The following is a 17346-nucleotide window of genomic DNA, read 5'->3' on the forward strand; positions in this document are numbered from 1 at the left end:
GGGCAATCGACTGACTGAATTAGAAATTGAAAATGCACAAGTCAGTGGCACCCCAGTTTTGAGGGTAATCGATTGACAAATCGATTATACAATTCACAAAGTAAACCTGATTGAAATAAATCGATTGGGAAATCGATTGGATAAGTCACAGTGGAAACCCAGTTTTAAGGGTAATCGATTGGCAAATCGATTACTTAAAAATCACTTGCAAAATAACTTTTCCTGTGACATACAAATCGATTGGACAATCTATGTTGTAATATTTCAATCAAGTTAAATTTGGTCGAAATCGATTGGGAAATCGATTGAACCAAATCCCAGGTAAGAACGTTTTCAGACAAATACATACAAATCGATTGGCACGTCGATTAGTATCAAAATAGCTGAGTCACTGACTTAAACTCAATCGATTGGCAAATCGATTGACAAAACCTTTTGAAAACCCAGTGAACTCTGAGCGTGTGACCAAATCGATTTTAAGTATTTGTTAATCGATTATGAAGATTTGATAAATCGATTATGGAATCGATTGATATGTGTTTCAGTTTGAACATAACATCTGCAATCGATTACGAAATCGATTCATATCAGTCTTAACATAATCACTGAGAAATGTTGTTTAAAGAATCGATTGGTAAATCGATTGGGTTATATAGTTTCAAGATTCAAGAAAAACAAGACACACGATAATCGATTGGCAAATCGATTAGACTGGTTTATCACTTTACGAAATCGATTGGTAAATCGATTGATTAATGTGTTTTTCAGAAACTATATAAACTGTCTTCAATCTGTCTTTCAATAACATGAATGATAATAACAATGATATCAATCTGAAATATACATTGAATATTCTTGATACACAATAACACTTGGTTAATACATTGAGATTACTTTTTCAGATCAAATAGAAAAAGAGGATTATCAACAATCAAAAAGATAGCTGGAAAAGTGATCTTGAAAGACAAGGGTTCTCATAAACAAATCTTTGATATCCAGAATTGTGAGAAGCCATTTTGACCAAGATTGAAGACTACTTTTTGTTCTTTCTGTATTCTGTTTGTAATAATTCTTTGAAACAAAAACAAAGCGAGAAAATCCAGCTAGAAACTGGTGACTACTTTCTTGGGTGAGAGTGCTCAACAAGAAAGAGTTGTACTTTGATTCTGTGATAGGTTGCTGAGTATCTACAAGGATCAGAGGGTGATCAATAGGAAAGAGATCATTAAGATAGATAGGTTTCGGGGATGAAACTGGACAATCTGTAATTGATTCTTTCTATTGGAGAAGAAAATCTGAAATCCGTTTGGATTTGCAGGACTGGATGTAGGTTGTCAAGTTGACAACTGAACCAGTATAAATTCTTGGTGCAATCTTCTCTAACCCTTAACTCCTTTGATTTACTATCTTGATATATCTGTATATGTGATTAAAATTAGATGCATGTTAAACATATTCTGTGTTAAGTAATATTGTTTAATCTAATAATTTGACTTGTATGCATCTTGATTAATCTCATATCAATCTAATAAAACTTGCTAATCTTGTATGCCACAATTTAATTTCCGCTGTGTGTATGAAATTGATTTAATTTCATAAAGAACTGATACATTCTGATATATTCCGCTTATTACGAGGTCATACATACCAACAGTGAATTCAGCTTATTCAATGCTTCGAGCAACAATACTTTGTTTCTTACTTCTCCAAATGACTAGATTTCCCCAAACATAGGCACGATATCCAGTAGCGGAATGTCAATCAATAACTAATATTGCCCAATCGGCATATGTAAATATAGAGACTTATATGTCATTGGTTTTCTTGAAGTACAAACCTTTTCCGGGATTGAATTTTAAGTACCTTAAGATCCAATAAATTGTCTTCAAGTGTAGGGAGAATGCATGAATTGGCTTACAACACTACAGAGAAAGCAATGTCAAGTCTAGTGTGGGCTAGATAAATAAGTTTGCCAACCAACATCTGGTATCTTCCAATATCAATATGAACATTGTCTTTCTCTCAAAGTTTTGCATTTAATTTCATAGGAGTATTTGTTGGTCTCCACCCATTCATCTTGGTGTCCTCCAAGAGATCTAGGATGTATTTTCTTTGAGAAACAATTTCCTTCTTGGAGTGAGCAATCTCCATACCAAGAAAATATAAGTGCACCTAAATCTTTGATCTCAAATTCCTATGCCAAATTTTTCTCAATCTTTTCATTCCAACAATGTCATCTCCTGTGAAAATAATATTATCTACATATACAATTAGAATTGCAATCTTACCAACATTAAAGAATTTCATAAGCAAAGTATGGTCTGATTGTCCACGCATACATCCTTGCCTTTTAATTTACCAAGAGAATTTTTCAAATCAAACCCATGGGGATTGCTTGAGACCATAAAGGAATTTTTGCAGTTTCCCCCTCCAAATTACCACTCAGAAAAGCATTTTTAACATCAAGTTGGTTAAGAGACCAATCTAAATTCATCGTCAAGGACAAGAGAACTTTAATATGGTGCAATTTGGCAACAGGAGCAAAAGTCTCTGAGTAATTAATGCTATATGTCTGAGTATACCTTTTAGCAACCAAACATGCCTTGTATCTTTCAACTGTGTTATCATAATTATATTTCACAGTAAATACTCATTTACACCCAACAATATTCTTCGTTGTAGGTAAAGTCATGATTCTCCAAGTTTGTTTATTCTTAAGAGCTCTCATCTTCTCAAGAACGGTTTCCTTCCACTTTGGAATTTGTAGAGCCTCCTATACATTTTTTGAAATTTCTACAACAAACAATTGAGAGGTAAACGCATTAAATGAAGAAGACAATTTTGAGTGTGACACATAATTAGACAAAGGATATTTAGTGTATATCAGGTTTCCTAATTGCAATAGGAAGGTCTATATCAAGATACTCAACATGACTCTTAAGAACATAAGAAGACTTACCTGATCAGGACGATGTGTTTGATTATCTATTGGTTCGGAATCTTGGAAAGGTCAGAGAATTGGTCCGTCATTTCTCGTTATGGTTTCTTCTATCAAAGGCATTTCCCTTCCAAGTAAGGTCACTAATAGTAAATTCGCTTTGTCTCTTTATCTAACTCATTACGTTGTAGCATTGCAGTTGGTCCTTCATTATTATCAAGATCAAGAATTTGTTCATTGTGATTTTGATTTGAAATTGTTGCCTCGGAATTTGTCGGAACATCATTCATAAGCAGATTAAGTTCAAATATGGATTCTTAGACATTTTCTTTTGGTGCATCAATATAAGTCTCCGAAATTTGTGACAACGCTACATCACTTAAAGCAATGATATTTCAAAAGATGAATCTTCCTTAAAATTTCCTCTGAAGATAAATGTTAGTAAAAAATTGTTGATTTTCAACAAAAGTTACATCCATGGTTACAAAAACTCTTTGATTTTGCTTCAAAACACTTATACCCCTTCTAAGTGGGAGGGTAACCAATAAAAACACATTTTATTGCTCGTGACTCGAGTTTGCCAAATTGTTTATGTTCACAAGTCAACGGAAAGCAATTTCGAAAAACATCAAGAGCAATTTTAAAACTAAAACTTTAGATGGCATATGATTAATAAAATATAATGCAGTTAAAACAACTTCACCTCACAAATATTTTGGAACCTTGTTTGCAAAGAGTAAAGCTATAGCAACCTCAAGAAAATGCTTATTATTTCTCTCCGCAATTCTATTTTGTTGGGGTGTATTAACACAACAACTTTGATGAACAACCCCATTTTCAAGCTAAAAATCTAAGAAAAGCATATTAAAATATTTTTTACCAATATCACTTCTAAAGACTTGAATGTTTGTTTGGTATTGAGTTTGCACCATTTTAATGAAATTTTAGACATGTCAATCTTCCTATTTTTCTTTCAATTAATAAACCCAACAAATTATAATATAATCATCAATAAAAGTTCTAAACCATTTTTTATTAAAAAAAAGTGTTTATTCTATTAGGATTTCAAACATCATTGTGAATAACTGCAAATAGTTTAGATTGCTTATACGGTTGTGTAGAAAAAGAAGAACGATGATGTTTAACAAATTCGCAAATTTCACAATGAAATAAATACAGATTCTTTTTAGAAAATAATTTAGGAAACAAATATTTCAAATACGGAAAACTAGGATATCCTAACCGTAAATGTCATAACATAATATCATCATTATTAGAAGAAACAAAAATAGATTCAAAGCAGATACTTATTTGAGGTTGGTCTTTGAAGTCAAGCTCATTGTCAAGATAATAAAGTCATCCACTCTCCTTAGCATTGTCAATCATATCCTTTGAACACAGAATGAGAATAAAGAAGTTAGCTTGACAATTTATATCCTTTATTAATTTAGTAATAGATAACAAATTACATGATAAATTAGAAACCTGTAAGACATCTTTTAAGGTTGACAAAGGTGACAAAACAACGGAACATTTACCTACATTGGCTGAAAGAGAGCCATCTGCAATTTTAATTATGTAGTTACATGCACAAGAACTCTAAGAAGAAAACAGACTTGACTCCCCAGTCATATGATCATTAGCACCAGAATCAATAATCCAAGTATGATTGGGATTAACGCTAAGTAGAGTAGTGTTTGAAAAGTGGTCTCTCTAAGCTATAGAGAAAGGAGTTTGTACAATTGGTCTAATTGTACATTGGTGAAAAGAGATAAGCTTGAAGGAGGTTGCTTCTCTTGATCAGAGGTACCAGTTTGGAGGACACGACCTTCGTTTCCTTCCTTTTTCTTCCATTTTGGAGGTTTTCCATGAAGCTTCCAACATGTATCATGTGTGTGTCATGGACGTTTGCAATGTTCACACCATGGTTTTTTCTCATCTATCTTCCCTTCTTCATTCTTAGTAACCTCCTAAGGTGACTTGTCCATTATAACACCTTTTCTCGCCTCTTTTCTTCCCCAAAATTCTGCATCGGGCTTCATCAAGACGCGTATTTAGCCCAGCCAAGAACATGGATACTCAATCGTTCTCCTGTCTCTTAAGAAACAGAACATTGTCCTTACAACATATCCAATGATCATCATAACAAAGATCCAATTTTTGCCATAGTGTCATCAACTCATTATAATAGGTAGTGAAATCCCTATCTCCTTACTTGGCATGCCACAACCGTGATTTGAGATCGAAAATTTGGGAAGAATTCTGAATATCAGAATATGTTTCTTTGACATCCTCCCAAACTTCCTTCGCAGTAGAACTTTGTTAAATTTATGTAATTACAATAGAGTTTTTTGTCAGCAAAATTTATGTAATTAACAAGAGTTCTTTGTCTACAAATTTAGGTAATTAACAATAGAATAAAGTAAATAAATGCAGATTGAAGCAAATAACTTCAGAAACAATATGAAATATCAATTGAAGGAAGGCATTGTCAAACTTCAAATGTTACATAACAGTTCCTATATCACCAAAGAAATTAATAGTTTACTACATGTTATGTTCAAGCTACTACCAACCATTATGATCTGTGACTATTTTCTTACTACGAGGGTGGCAAAGGCTCTATGAAGTTCCCGTGCTTTGCTTCTGCCATTTCAATTTCGTATGGATGGTTATCTGAAGATTTATCATCTTCCATTGCCATCTGTTTCAGTTTCTCTTGTTGTATGGCACGTAGCTCATATCTACATTTTGGTGTAGATGAATGTGTTAGTGTTAAGCATTGTGATTGTGTACAAACAGAAAGAAATAAATGTTTTCGAAGCAGCTGCTATCTACCGAACATCAACAAATATTCCGAGAGAATATCAATTCTAACTATTTTGTTATCATACAATAATAACTTGCGATAATTTGTTAAACTTACGGGGCAAGATGGCTCTTAGTAAGCGTAAAGTATATTTTCCAGAATTGATTTTCCTTCAAATGGCGAGGACATAGTACATATCTCAGATGTGATATTTCCTGGAATATAAAACTATAATTATTTGCACTGCTTTAATTACTCCTTTCATTACACCACTATAGATTATAAGTACAAAGTAACAATGCTATTTAGAATAAAGTCAAATCATGATGTTAATCAGAAGATCAATAACAAAAAATTTAATGAACATGCAAATTGGCCAACACACACCAATGACACAACTCATCAAGAAACAACTTTAGCCAGATAAGTATAGTTACTTCCAGTATTGCATAATGTAGAATATTTCTGTTGTATTTCAGCATTTCTGTTAAATAGAAGTAGCAAGTAATAGAATACAGTATTTGATTTTTATTCTATTTCTATTTGTGTTACTATTGCAATTTAGTATCAAGTCTAATTCTGTTAGCACTTGTGTTAGTCACAAGCCCATATCAAACACAGCTAATGTTGTAAGTAGTACAGAAGGTTCTGGAACTTATAGGCAATTATTTTCGGTTTCTGACAGTTGTACTTGAGCATTACAGTAACAACTATCCTATGCTTTATAAATTTGTGTGCATCAATTACCTAGTTAGTTAATCAGAATACACATATAGTTCTCTAGAATCTCTCTCAAACTTCCTTTCATCGTATCATATCATCTTCACAGCAGCTTTGTAATGTGCTGCATTATTTGTCAAAATTTGGACAGCATCTTTTGTCCCAATAACATCTTCAAGAAGAATTTGAGAGAAGAAACTTGTCAAGGAATTGCTTCATTCTTCTACGATAATGCCATAGCCTTTAATGTGGCAAAGAGTGATAAATTTCACAAAATGTTTGAGATGGTTGCTAGATGTGGCCTTGGATTTAAGCCACCTTCCTATTATCAAATCAGAAAAAAAGTACTTGAAGCAGAAGATGGACATGACAATGAAGGTCATTGATGAAAACAAGATTATTTGGAAAAAGACAGGATGCACCATCATGAGTGATGGGTGGATTGATGAAAGGAGAACAATTTTGAACTTCTTAGTGAACAGTCCTAAAGATACTTTTTTTCTAAAATTCGTTAATGTTTCTCACATATCAAAAACTGCTGATAAAATATTTGAAATGATTGATCAAATTGTGGAAGAAATTGGGGAAGAAAATGTTGTGCAGATTGTGACTGATCATGCAGCAAATTACAAAGTTGTTGGTGCAATGTTAATGGAAAAAAGAAAGAAGTTTTACTGGGCACCATGTGCAGCACACTCTATTGATCTTGTGGTAGAGGATGTTGAGGGAAAAAAAAATTGAGACTTATTATGAAACAATTTCAAAGGGTAAGAAAATTACTAAATATATTTATTCAAAATCTTATGTAGTTTCTTTATTACAGTATTTCACCAAAGAAAATGATTTGATGAGACCAGCCATGACTCAATTTGTAACTTCATCTAACTTTGGGGTGTCTCATGGACAACAAAGGTGCGATGTTAAGAATGTTCACATCTAATGAATGGACATCAATCCAGTTTGCAAAGATATTGTAATTTGTATGAATAAACAGTTTTGGAAAGATATTGTAATTTGTTTGAATGGTGCTTATCCACTAATTAAAGTACTTTGTTTAGTGGATTCTGATAAGCCAGCAATGAGATATATTTAAGAGGCAATTAACCAAACTAAAAAGAGAATTCAAAGTTTCTTTGGACATCCTTGAAAGCAATTTGGATTCTCTCTTTAGCTTGGTCCATTGCCTCATAAATAAATCTCATAGTTGGCTTATCATCGAAGTCCATTAAACATGTTAGTGGATAAGCACATTTCAAGTAAATCACCATATTTTTTCAAAACTCTTTATCCACAATCACTTCTTGCAAACTCGTTTGATGTCCATTCATTAGATTAGATGTGAACATTATTTATTATTAACATTCATGAGACACCACAAAGTTAGATAAGATGTTGCAAACCGAGTAACAGTTGGTCTCACCAAATTATTTCCTTTGGTGAAATGTTGTAATAAATAAATTAGGGAAGTCTTTGAATAAATATATTGAGTAATTTTCTTACCTTTTAAAAGTGTTTCATGATGAACAATTGTCTATTCCTCAAAATCCTCTACCATAAGATCAGTATAGTGTGTTGCACATGGTGTCGAGCTTCTTCCTTTTCTCCATTAACATTGCACCATCAGCTTTGTAATTTGTTGTATTGGCGGTAACTATTTGTAAAACATTTTTCCCCAACTTCTTCCACAATTTGATCAATCATCTCAAATATTTTATCAGAAGTTTTTGATATGTGAGAAGCATCAATGGACTTAAAAAAAAACAGTAGCTTTAGGGATGTTCAGTAAGAAATTCAAAATTGTTCTCTTTATTTGGTCAGACCACCCATCACTTGTGTTCTTCAATGGCCTTTGTTGTCTCCAATAATTGTTTTTGCACAATTACATTTTATTTTTGTTGTTCCTCCATCAATAGAAACTTTGTGCTTCCATGCGATATCAATTATGCTTCCAAGTGAATTTGTAGGCACTCTGGGGAGTGCAGATGAGGAGGCGCCACCAACAGGAAAAATGATAAATGAAGACATGATTAAATCAAAAGGCAAGAAAAATGCAGTAGACAGAAAGAAATGGACACGAGCACTGAAAAGAGGTGCAGAGATGAGTAGAATTTATAAGGGAAGAGGTGCAGAGTATGTGAGAAGAGGTGATTTATTGATAGGAGAAATTCCCAAGTTGAGAAGTAATTGGACAGCGATAGGTAGGGTCTAGATAGGATACTATAGTATTTTTCCCCACACCTGCGTTTTTTAAAATAACCATCCACAGTCTCCGAAAATTGAGTGAAATTCATTGATCTTTGCACAAAGAGTAGTACATATATAAGAGTCCTACATTATTAATTCTAATAATAACATAAATATTATAATGCGTTTTTAAAAATAACCATACACAGTCTTTGAAAATTTTGAGTGAAATTCATTGATCTTTGCACAAAGAGTAGTACATATAGAAGAGTCCTACAGTAATAATTCTAATAATAACAAATATTATAATCCTTTGATTTAGGGAGTTTACACTAATTACATAGTAATGTAAACATTATTACAGCTACTAATATGTAATATATACCAATATTGTCAATCACAGATTGCAGGAAATAGCAGTTTGTTAAAATTCTTCTATGTAAAACAATGCTATAGAGCCGCTATAGCCACTATTTGACAACATTTTGTACTAAACAACATATTGCGAAGCAATAGCTATTGTTCAGATTCCGCTATGTCATAGCACTATAGCTGCTATTTATAAATATATACATTCCTAAAATACACATTTTGAACATATTCCCGCTCAAGCTAGTGAATAGGTGTTCTCTATTCCCAGCCTAGACTTAACTAGTTCAAAAACTAGGAGCCCTTTGGTGAGAACATTCATTACCATAAGTTGTCCTTGTGTGGCCTATATTGCGGATCAGCATCTCAAATTGTCTGCCTATAATTTGGGATCTGTTACCTTGGTTAGACTATATCCTATCAATATTCATTCTTTTCTTAGGCTCATACTTCAAATGGATGTGAATTATTCAACATAAAATTAACCAAATTCATTTATTCTAGGAAGGACTCTAACAAGGATGAGTTTCTTATTTTTCTTTGTTTAATATTATACTATAGGCCGCAAGAAGATCTCAGTTGTATCTAGAACCTGTACAAGGTCTGACGAAAGGCCCGAAACAGATTCTAAATTAGAATCCAAGCCTGCTAGAATTATTCAAAGCCAACAGAGACGGTGTACAAGAACAACTTAAAAAGTACAAAGTTATTGGCACCACAAGACTATGCAATGTTGCAAGCAAACAAGAACACCACAATTGAATTTATTTATAGATTAAGTCTACATAGCAATGACACATCAGATTAAAATCGTGTGTGGTGTCTGGCACTGACGCATGTAGTTAGTGTTGTGTCTGTGACAGTGCTTTATAGGATTAAACTTAGTTTTACAATTTAATAGTTGAATTAAAAATCATGGGGAAGAACAATGGTGAGAAAGCATGGCATACTAAGGCACAACTCGAATCAAACCTTAACTGTTGAGAGTATGAGAACTGCATGTCTCTCTTGCCACTGAGAAAGATCATTTCGAACTCTGGTTGAATTAGATTCAACTTCTTTACTATAAGTGGCTTCATCTTCATCTGCACCCAAAAAAGTTAATCATGAAAATTAATAACAAAATAAAATAAAAATACAATCAATAAATAGAGATGAAAAATAACACTGAATCATATAACAGTTACAAGATTAAAAAAATATATATACCAACAGCTCCTGGGTTCTTTTTTCACATAACCTACCTGTTTGGGAAAAACCGCCCACACTCCAAGTATCTTATATGGGAACACACCCAACAATTATCACACGATAATTTACCTGATTCAGCGCCTCTTTCCTACGTACACAAAAACATGTCAACAATTAAATTCACTATCTCAAATAAGATTACAATGATTTGTAACCCACCCTAAAATTGCATATCACTCTGCAAACTCTCTCACTCTAAGAGTTAGAAGAAATGATAACACTCTCATTACAAAAAAAAAAAAAAGATTCTCTTAAATATTCTCTGATACACACACTTGCTCTTGAATGAGAAAATAAAACACTTCACAAGACTCCCTATGTATAGAAGAAGAGTGTTGCGTCTTACAAAAAGATATTAAAAAAGGTCAATCAATCTCCACAATTTCAACTATCTCTAGAAACTCTCAGTCCATCCTTCAAAGTTGTATCTGCATATCCCAATGGTCAAATTCTAAGATCTTGGAATTCCACACTTTGAAAATCTGAATTGACTCCCAACACTACCTAAGTTTTTATTTTTATTGTAACAATTACAAGACATCCATGATGAAATTGAAATTAAAGAAACTTATATAAATTATGAAAATTGGGAACTTAAAATGGGATCCATAAACCCCCATCATTTTCTTCAATTTGCAAGGAAAAGATCAGAACAAAAAAAAGGAGAAAATTAGAATAAAGGGAAAACCTTGGAGAGGGAAATTTTTGAAGGTGTCAATGGTGAAAGATTTGACGTGGTTTATGAGTTGATCAGTAATCCCGTGATGTTGTTGTTCTGGTTGTTGTCCTGCTGTGGAGTTTGATTGTGCTGGATTTGTGGGACTTTTGGAAAGGGTTCGTTTAAGCCAATACATCATTTCCACTTTGTTTTGCTTTTTACTTCTTCCAAAGTATGAGTGTGCACTCCTGCACTCTTTGCTTACTTATATCTACCAGCATTGTGTTTCACATTAATAATAATTATTATTATTATTATTATTATAATATATTATAATGTAATTAATTAACAAATAAATATATTAAATTTTAGTCAAAATAAATAAATATATATAAACCAAAAAAATAATTTAAAAAATAAATAAATAAATTTAGAATTTGTTTGGTTTAACTAACCATACTACACGATATTTTAATGATTTTGTGTTTGGTTTAAAAAAAACGGAATGATTTTAAATATTTTTTTTTAGTTATATCGGTCTTTCTCACCTCCAAATTCCTTAAAATCGAGAAAGAACAAAATCAACTTACGAACGGATTTTGTTCACCTCCTCTTCCAAAATTTGAATCAAACACAAAAAATGTGTTTTCTTGTGCCTCCCGAGGAAAACTCCTACACCCAAATACACCATTAGAGACTTAACTACGCTTCTAGTCCTCTAATTAGAGTTATATTTGATTTTGGTCCATTTAATTTTTTTCGTACAATTTTAGTCTATCTATTTGAAATATTAATTAAATATGGGGAGTAATATTATTAGGGAAAGGATTTTTATGAATTTGAAGTCTCCTCTATTGAATATTGTCGATGTGTTTGTGCGGTGACTTCTTGAAATCTAAAATTAGGTTCTCTCGAATTGTTAGTTTGGACTCCAGATTTTATTCCTTTGAATCATAAGTAGACTATAGTGCGGCGTTGGGTTCGTTTGTTGGGTTTGGCTCAAGAAAGTTATAGGTATGTAATTCTTTTTTCTATTGTCAAATGTCTTGAAACGTCGGTGAGTTTGGATGCTGCAACAAATAAGGTATCTTTTGACCGATATTTTTTTTTTTTTGTCAAAATTTTAATTGATCTAGATTTTTCTACAAAAATTCAAGACACAAATCATTAAGGTTGAATATCAAAATATCTCGCTCTTTTGTTCTCATTGTCAACCGATTGACCATTTATTTGCTAATTGTGAATATAACTTGACTATTGTTGATAAGAAAAAGACAATTTGCCAAGATGTTAATCCTAAATGAGTTGCGACTAAATACCTACCTGTGCAAAATAAGCCTTTGTTAAAGATAATGGTGTTGTCATTATCCAAAAGTCTACATTTGATAAGAAACCTTTGAAGGATATCAATAATATTGTGGCCTCTATTGTAGTGTCTAAGGAGAACAATTATCAAAATCATTAATCCCATTATGATATAAAAGCAAAATTACAATAAGTGATTAGTACAACTCATCCAAATGTTGTTGTCATTGATGATTATATGCATTTGAGAGTTTCTCATGATTTTGAGATGTTACAAGATTTTCTAAATGATAAAAATGCTAGAGGAACAAAACAATGGAGATATATTGATGAGGAGGAAAATGCAACAATTATTATATATTTGCAGAATCGGCCTATAGGTAATTAAGAGTCTTTTGCACAAGTGTTTACTAGAACAAGGAAAAAGTGTGCAAATAAAAGCTCAACTATACAATACACGCATAAGGGGTAGAAAATTTGGTTTATTTTATTTTATTTTTCTTTTTCAAGGTAAGGTTTATATCCCCAATTTTTTGTGGTGAGGTTTATGTTCTCCAATTTTTTGTTTTTGTTTTACCTTTGCCTAAAAATATGGTGCTACCATCAATTGCTTTACACATATAAGTCCTTTGATTTTTCATTTTTTTTAATTAAAAAATTGAGATTGAGGATAGATTTGAGATGTAAAATAAAATAAAATAAATTTAAAAATAAAAAATAATATAAAATTTGAAAAATTTGTAGAACGAAATATTATGGTTTTAAGAAACAATTTTGGAATTTTGATTATGCCTAAAAATATTCTGAATTGTTAACTGAAAAATAATATATTAGTCTAAAATTAGAATAGTATATCTCAGAGAACAACTAGAAATCTCTCGAGTGTGAAGGGATCGAATCTTAATCAGTTATATTAAATTTTATTTGATTTTTGTAAATCAAATATAGCCAAATTATTGGTGTAAATTACGGGTGGGAAGTGACGATTATTTTTTAAGATTTATGATCAAGTAAAGAAGAGTAGTGCACACAAAGAATAATCTGAGACGTTTGTGCAAAAATAATCGACTTTTTGATAAGTCAATTATTCGGTAGGATCTTCACATGTGCAATTGAACTCTACTCGAGTTATATATTTGGTTAATTTTCAACATACTATTTTTAACACTACTATTCTTGGGGGCAATAGCTGGCAAATGACACACTTAATCAACTTTGATATTGTGACATGTTTACACTTAATCATCAGAATTAAGAAAGTGGATAGTAACAATTAATTTAATAAGAATTATTATTTTACATGTTTATAAAGGAGATAATTGTTCCGAAATTTTTTAAAAAGGGACGAATGTGGAATTAATTAGTGTACAATTAAAAAATAATAATTCATATTACATTTAAAATTGGAAATATCATTCATTTTAGAATATTTATTTTACAAAATAGGCATCTCATGGTGGAGTGGAGGGAGTAGCATTTGTAGGGTATTTTTTATTGGCTTTTCAAAAACTTTTTTTTGTTTTACAAAAATTAAGAAATTGTTTTTTTATTATTTACTGACATTTAAAAACATAAGCAAAATTGTTTACCTTAATCTTAATATATATTTAATTTTAATACAACCTTTAATAAGTTGGCAAAATCATAAATCTCCTTTACACTTTAATCCACCAAAACTGATTGTATTCACTGCATGGAAAATCATTTAATCTATATATATAGAGAGAGAGGGGATACACCATTTTTGTGTAGTCTATTTTCATTTTCATTTTTCCCTTACTTTGATATGGTTATTTTCGTTCCTATTTTTGTGTTATTTTTCTTTTTTAATTTTTCTTTGCTTCCTATACAGTTATCATAACAAAATAGGTAACTACTTTTGACCTCTCTCATTTTGTTATTTTCCAAACAACCAAATAATATTTAATTCCATTAAAAATACTAACGAAATAAGTATTCTAATAATCTATTTTATATTTCTTACTAATTTCTTAATTACTAATAGTAAAAATAGTATTTTTGTCAACAACAAAAAAAACAATACTTATTTTTAGTGTAGCCTATTTTACTTCTCTTTATATCTTTTCAATTTTAAGTTTCAACCACTTTTATCCATTGATTGCAATTGTTATTAATGTGCAATTTTTTTTACACTTAATAGAAAAAATGTAACTGTGTATGTCGGATTTTTTTATTATATTTAGTCAATTTATCTCACTTTATTTAAAATCAAAATACACAAAAAAAATTAATTATATTTAGTCAATTTATCTCATTAAATTGTGCACAAGTCTCAAGATTGACAATCACACAAAAATTAATACACTGACATGGTTCTATTACTAATTAGATTTTCAAGCCTTAAGTTGTCAAAACCCTAATCTCCTTTATACTTTAGCTCGCCAAAATTGATTGTCTTTATCGCTTGAAAAACCATTTAATGTAATGATAATAACAATTATTCTATGAAGTGTTGACTTCAATAATAGCATGCATACATTGTATTCTTGTGTTTGAGTAATATATTATTAATGACGTACACAAGACTTTATGTCATTAATGCATGCACATGATTCTATGTCATTAATACCAAGACATATGCATTAAAGTGTATGTCTCAAGATTGACAATTATGCAAAAATTATGCACACACTGAATTCTATGTCATTAATATCAAAACATATGCATTAAATTGATACATATGTCTCAAGATTGATAATCATATAAAAACTAATGCACTCTTAGATGTCTATGTCACTAATGCACAAATATTTTCTTTCTTAGTCTAGCAACTTCAATAAGTGGTTTTTCCCGCTCAAGTTACCTCAAGTAATGTCATTCGTGTTGCTTAATGTCAAGTGTAACTGACCAAATATTTCTTCCATTCACATTCCAAAACTAATCAATCTCTTAATTTCCTAAACAATCATATTCGTTGAACCAATACATTTTCAAATATATCCATTCATATTCATACATGTGTCGCAAAATTATTGTAATCAATACTATATATATATATATATATCAATTAAGTCTTGGTCGGAAATTTTATTTTTTTTATAAAAAAAAATAGACACGAATCAAATATATAACAAAGAATAATAATGAAAAGAAATAGATTAAACACAAAGTACATACATAAAAATATTCACGAAAACATGTGAAGAGGAAGAATAATTTTGAGATTGTCCAGAGCAATCTTCGACTTGAGATTGTTAAATGTCACGATGAACTGCAATAAAAAGAATGAAAAAAAATGATACACCAAACATAGAAAATGAAAAAAAGAATACCCCAAATTCCTAAGACTTAACTGATATATATATATATATATATATATATATAGAAATATTCGGGTTCAACTTTTGGATTTTTGCTCATATGAGATGAAATCGAGCATACGTTTAATTTTGTTAAAAATTAATAATTTTATATCTATACTTTAATTGTATATAATATAATTTAATTTTATTTGTTTTAAAAAAAAAATCAAACAACGAAAATGTAATTACCAGAGCTATTTATAGAAGAGTTTGATTTGTCAATTAGACAATTTTGTATTTTCTGTGATTCTAAGAGTAATGAATTTGAGGTCCTCGTTGAAAGAACAAATTATAATAACTACTTCACTGATGGTTGGTTTTTTTACATGATTTCTATGACATTTGGTTAGGTGTGTGGGTAAACTGTAAGCTATCTCGATTTAAATTATTTCTTCATTAAATTTAGGGATAGGTTGGATAATGAAGTGTGATATCCTGAAGTTGTTCCACCTTATAGATTAAAATTGAATTATGATCGTTTTATTGAAAGCACGACTGCGTACTTGAACTTAGTTCAAGTAAATGTATGTAAACTGAGTTCACGTACATGTTCATGTACTTGAGTTCAAGTACATGTTCATGTACTTGAGTTCAAGTACATGTAAAAATTTACAGTAAGTAAGGAAAATGTGTACTTGAACTAAGTTCACTTAAATGTACGTAAATTGAGTATACATACATGTACTTAAACTAAATTCAAGTACATGTAAAATTTTACAGTCAGTAGGGGAAATGTATACTTGAACTTAGTTCACGTAAATGTACGTAAACGTAGTTCAGGTACATGTTTTTAAATTGAGTTCAAGTACATGTAAAATTTTGCAGTGAGTAGAGGAAGTACATACTTGAACTCAATTCACGTAAATTGAGTTTGCGTATATGTACTTAAACTGAATTTAAGTACATGTAAAATTTTGCAGTTAGTAGGGAAAATGTGTACTTAAACTGAATTCAAGTACATGTAAAATTTTGCAGTGAGTAGGAAAAATGTGTACTTAAACTCAGTTCACTTAAATTGAGTCAATGTACATGTACTTGAACTGAGTTCAAGTAAAGGTAAAATTTTGCAGTTAGTAGGCGAAATGCGTACTTGAACTCAGTTCATGTAAATATACATAAATTGAGTTCATGTACATATACTTAAGTTGAGTTGAACTATATGTAAAATTTTGCAATAAGGAAGAGAATTGTGTAAATGACTTGATTAACAAAAATAATATTTATTTAATGAATAAATATAAATCAATCTCTTCTTAAATAAAAAATAAATCATAAAAGTCATGTTCCAATTTTTGTCTAAGTTTGAGTTTGTTTGAAAATTAAAACCGATTAGAATTCACCTGATTTTTCAAATACGGTAAAATTTCATTTACTGATTTTGATATTGATAGGGAGTTTACCACTACTTAACAACATAAAAAAAGTTATGAAATTATATGTACCTTGATATTCCATTTAGAATATCACAAACAAAAATTTCAATAGTTGCACAAAACAACAATATTCAATTTAGAATATCACAAAAAAAAATTTTGATAGTTGCACAAAACAACATAAAAAGAGACAAAAATAAAAACCCGTTAATAAATTAATGTAAAACTATTCCTTTTTAATATTTTCAATCCTGTAAAATATAAATTGGCTATATAAAACTTTAAAATCACCTCAATAAGTCTCAATTAAAAACAAAAAATAGTACGTTAAAAATATATTGTAAGACACATAGTTAAAAAAAATATATTTAATTATTTGTGCTATTCTTAAATATCTTTTTATATATATATATATA

At 30.5% G+C, this 17346-nt stretch overlaps 1 protein-coding gene across 2 annotated transcripts; it reads right to left on the bottom strand.

The window, feature by feature from the left end:
* Window positions 1-5389: 5389 nt before the first annotated feature.
* On the bottom strand, window positions 5390-11176 carry LOC101513410 (uncharacterized). Of its 2 annotated transcripts, none has more exons than XM_012717502.3 (4): window positions 10960-11176; window positions 9999-10105; window positions 5865-5962; window positions 5390-5682 (listed from the first exon to the last, which is right to left on the bottom strand). In XM_012717502.3, the coding sequence occupies exons 1-4, from the start codon at window positions 11126-11128 to the stop codon at window positions 5541-5543; spliced, it is 516 nt and encodes a 171-aa protein (XP_012572956.1). In that variant the 5' UTR covers window positions 11129-11176; the 3' UTR covers window positions 5390-5540. The 2 variants fall into 2 exon arrangements, with proteins under 2 accessions (XP_012572956.1, XP_004506635.1); XM_004506578.4 differs by having other exon boundaries at window positions 9993-10105.
* Between the last annotated feature and the right edge of the window lie 6170 nt (window positions 11177-17346).

Source organism: Cicer arietinum, chromosome 6 (genome assembly GCF_000331145.2).
Source record: "Cicer arietinum cultivar CDC Frontier isolate Library 1 chromosome 6, Cicar.CDCFrontier_v2.0, whole genome shotgun sequence".
NCBI classification, from domain to species: Eukaryota; Viridiplantae; Streptophyta; class Magnoliopsida; order Fabales; family Fabaceae; genus Cicer; species Cicer arietinum.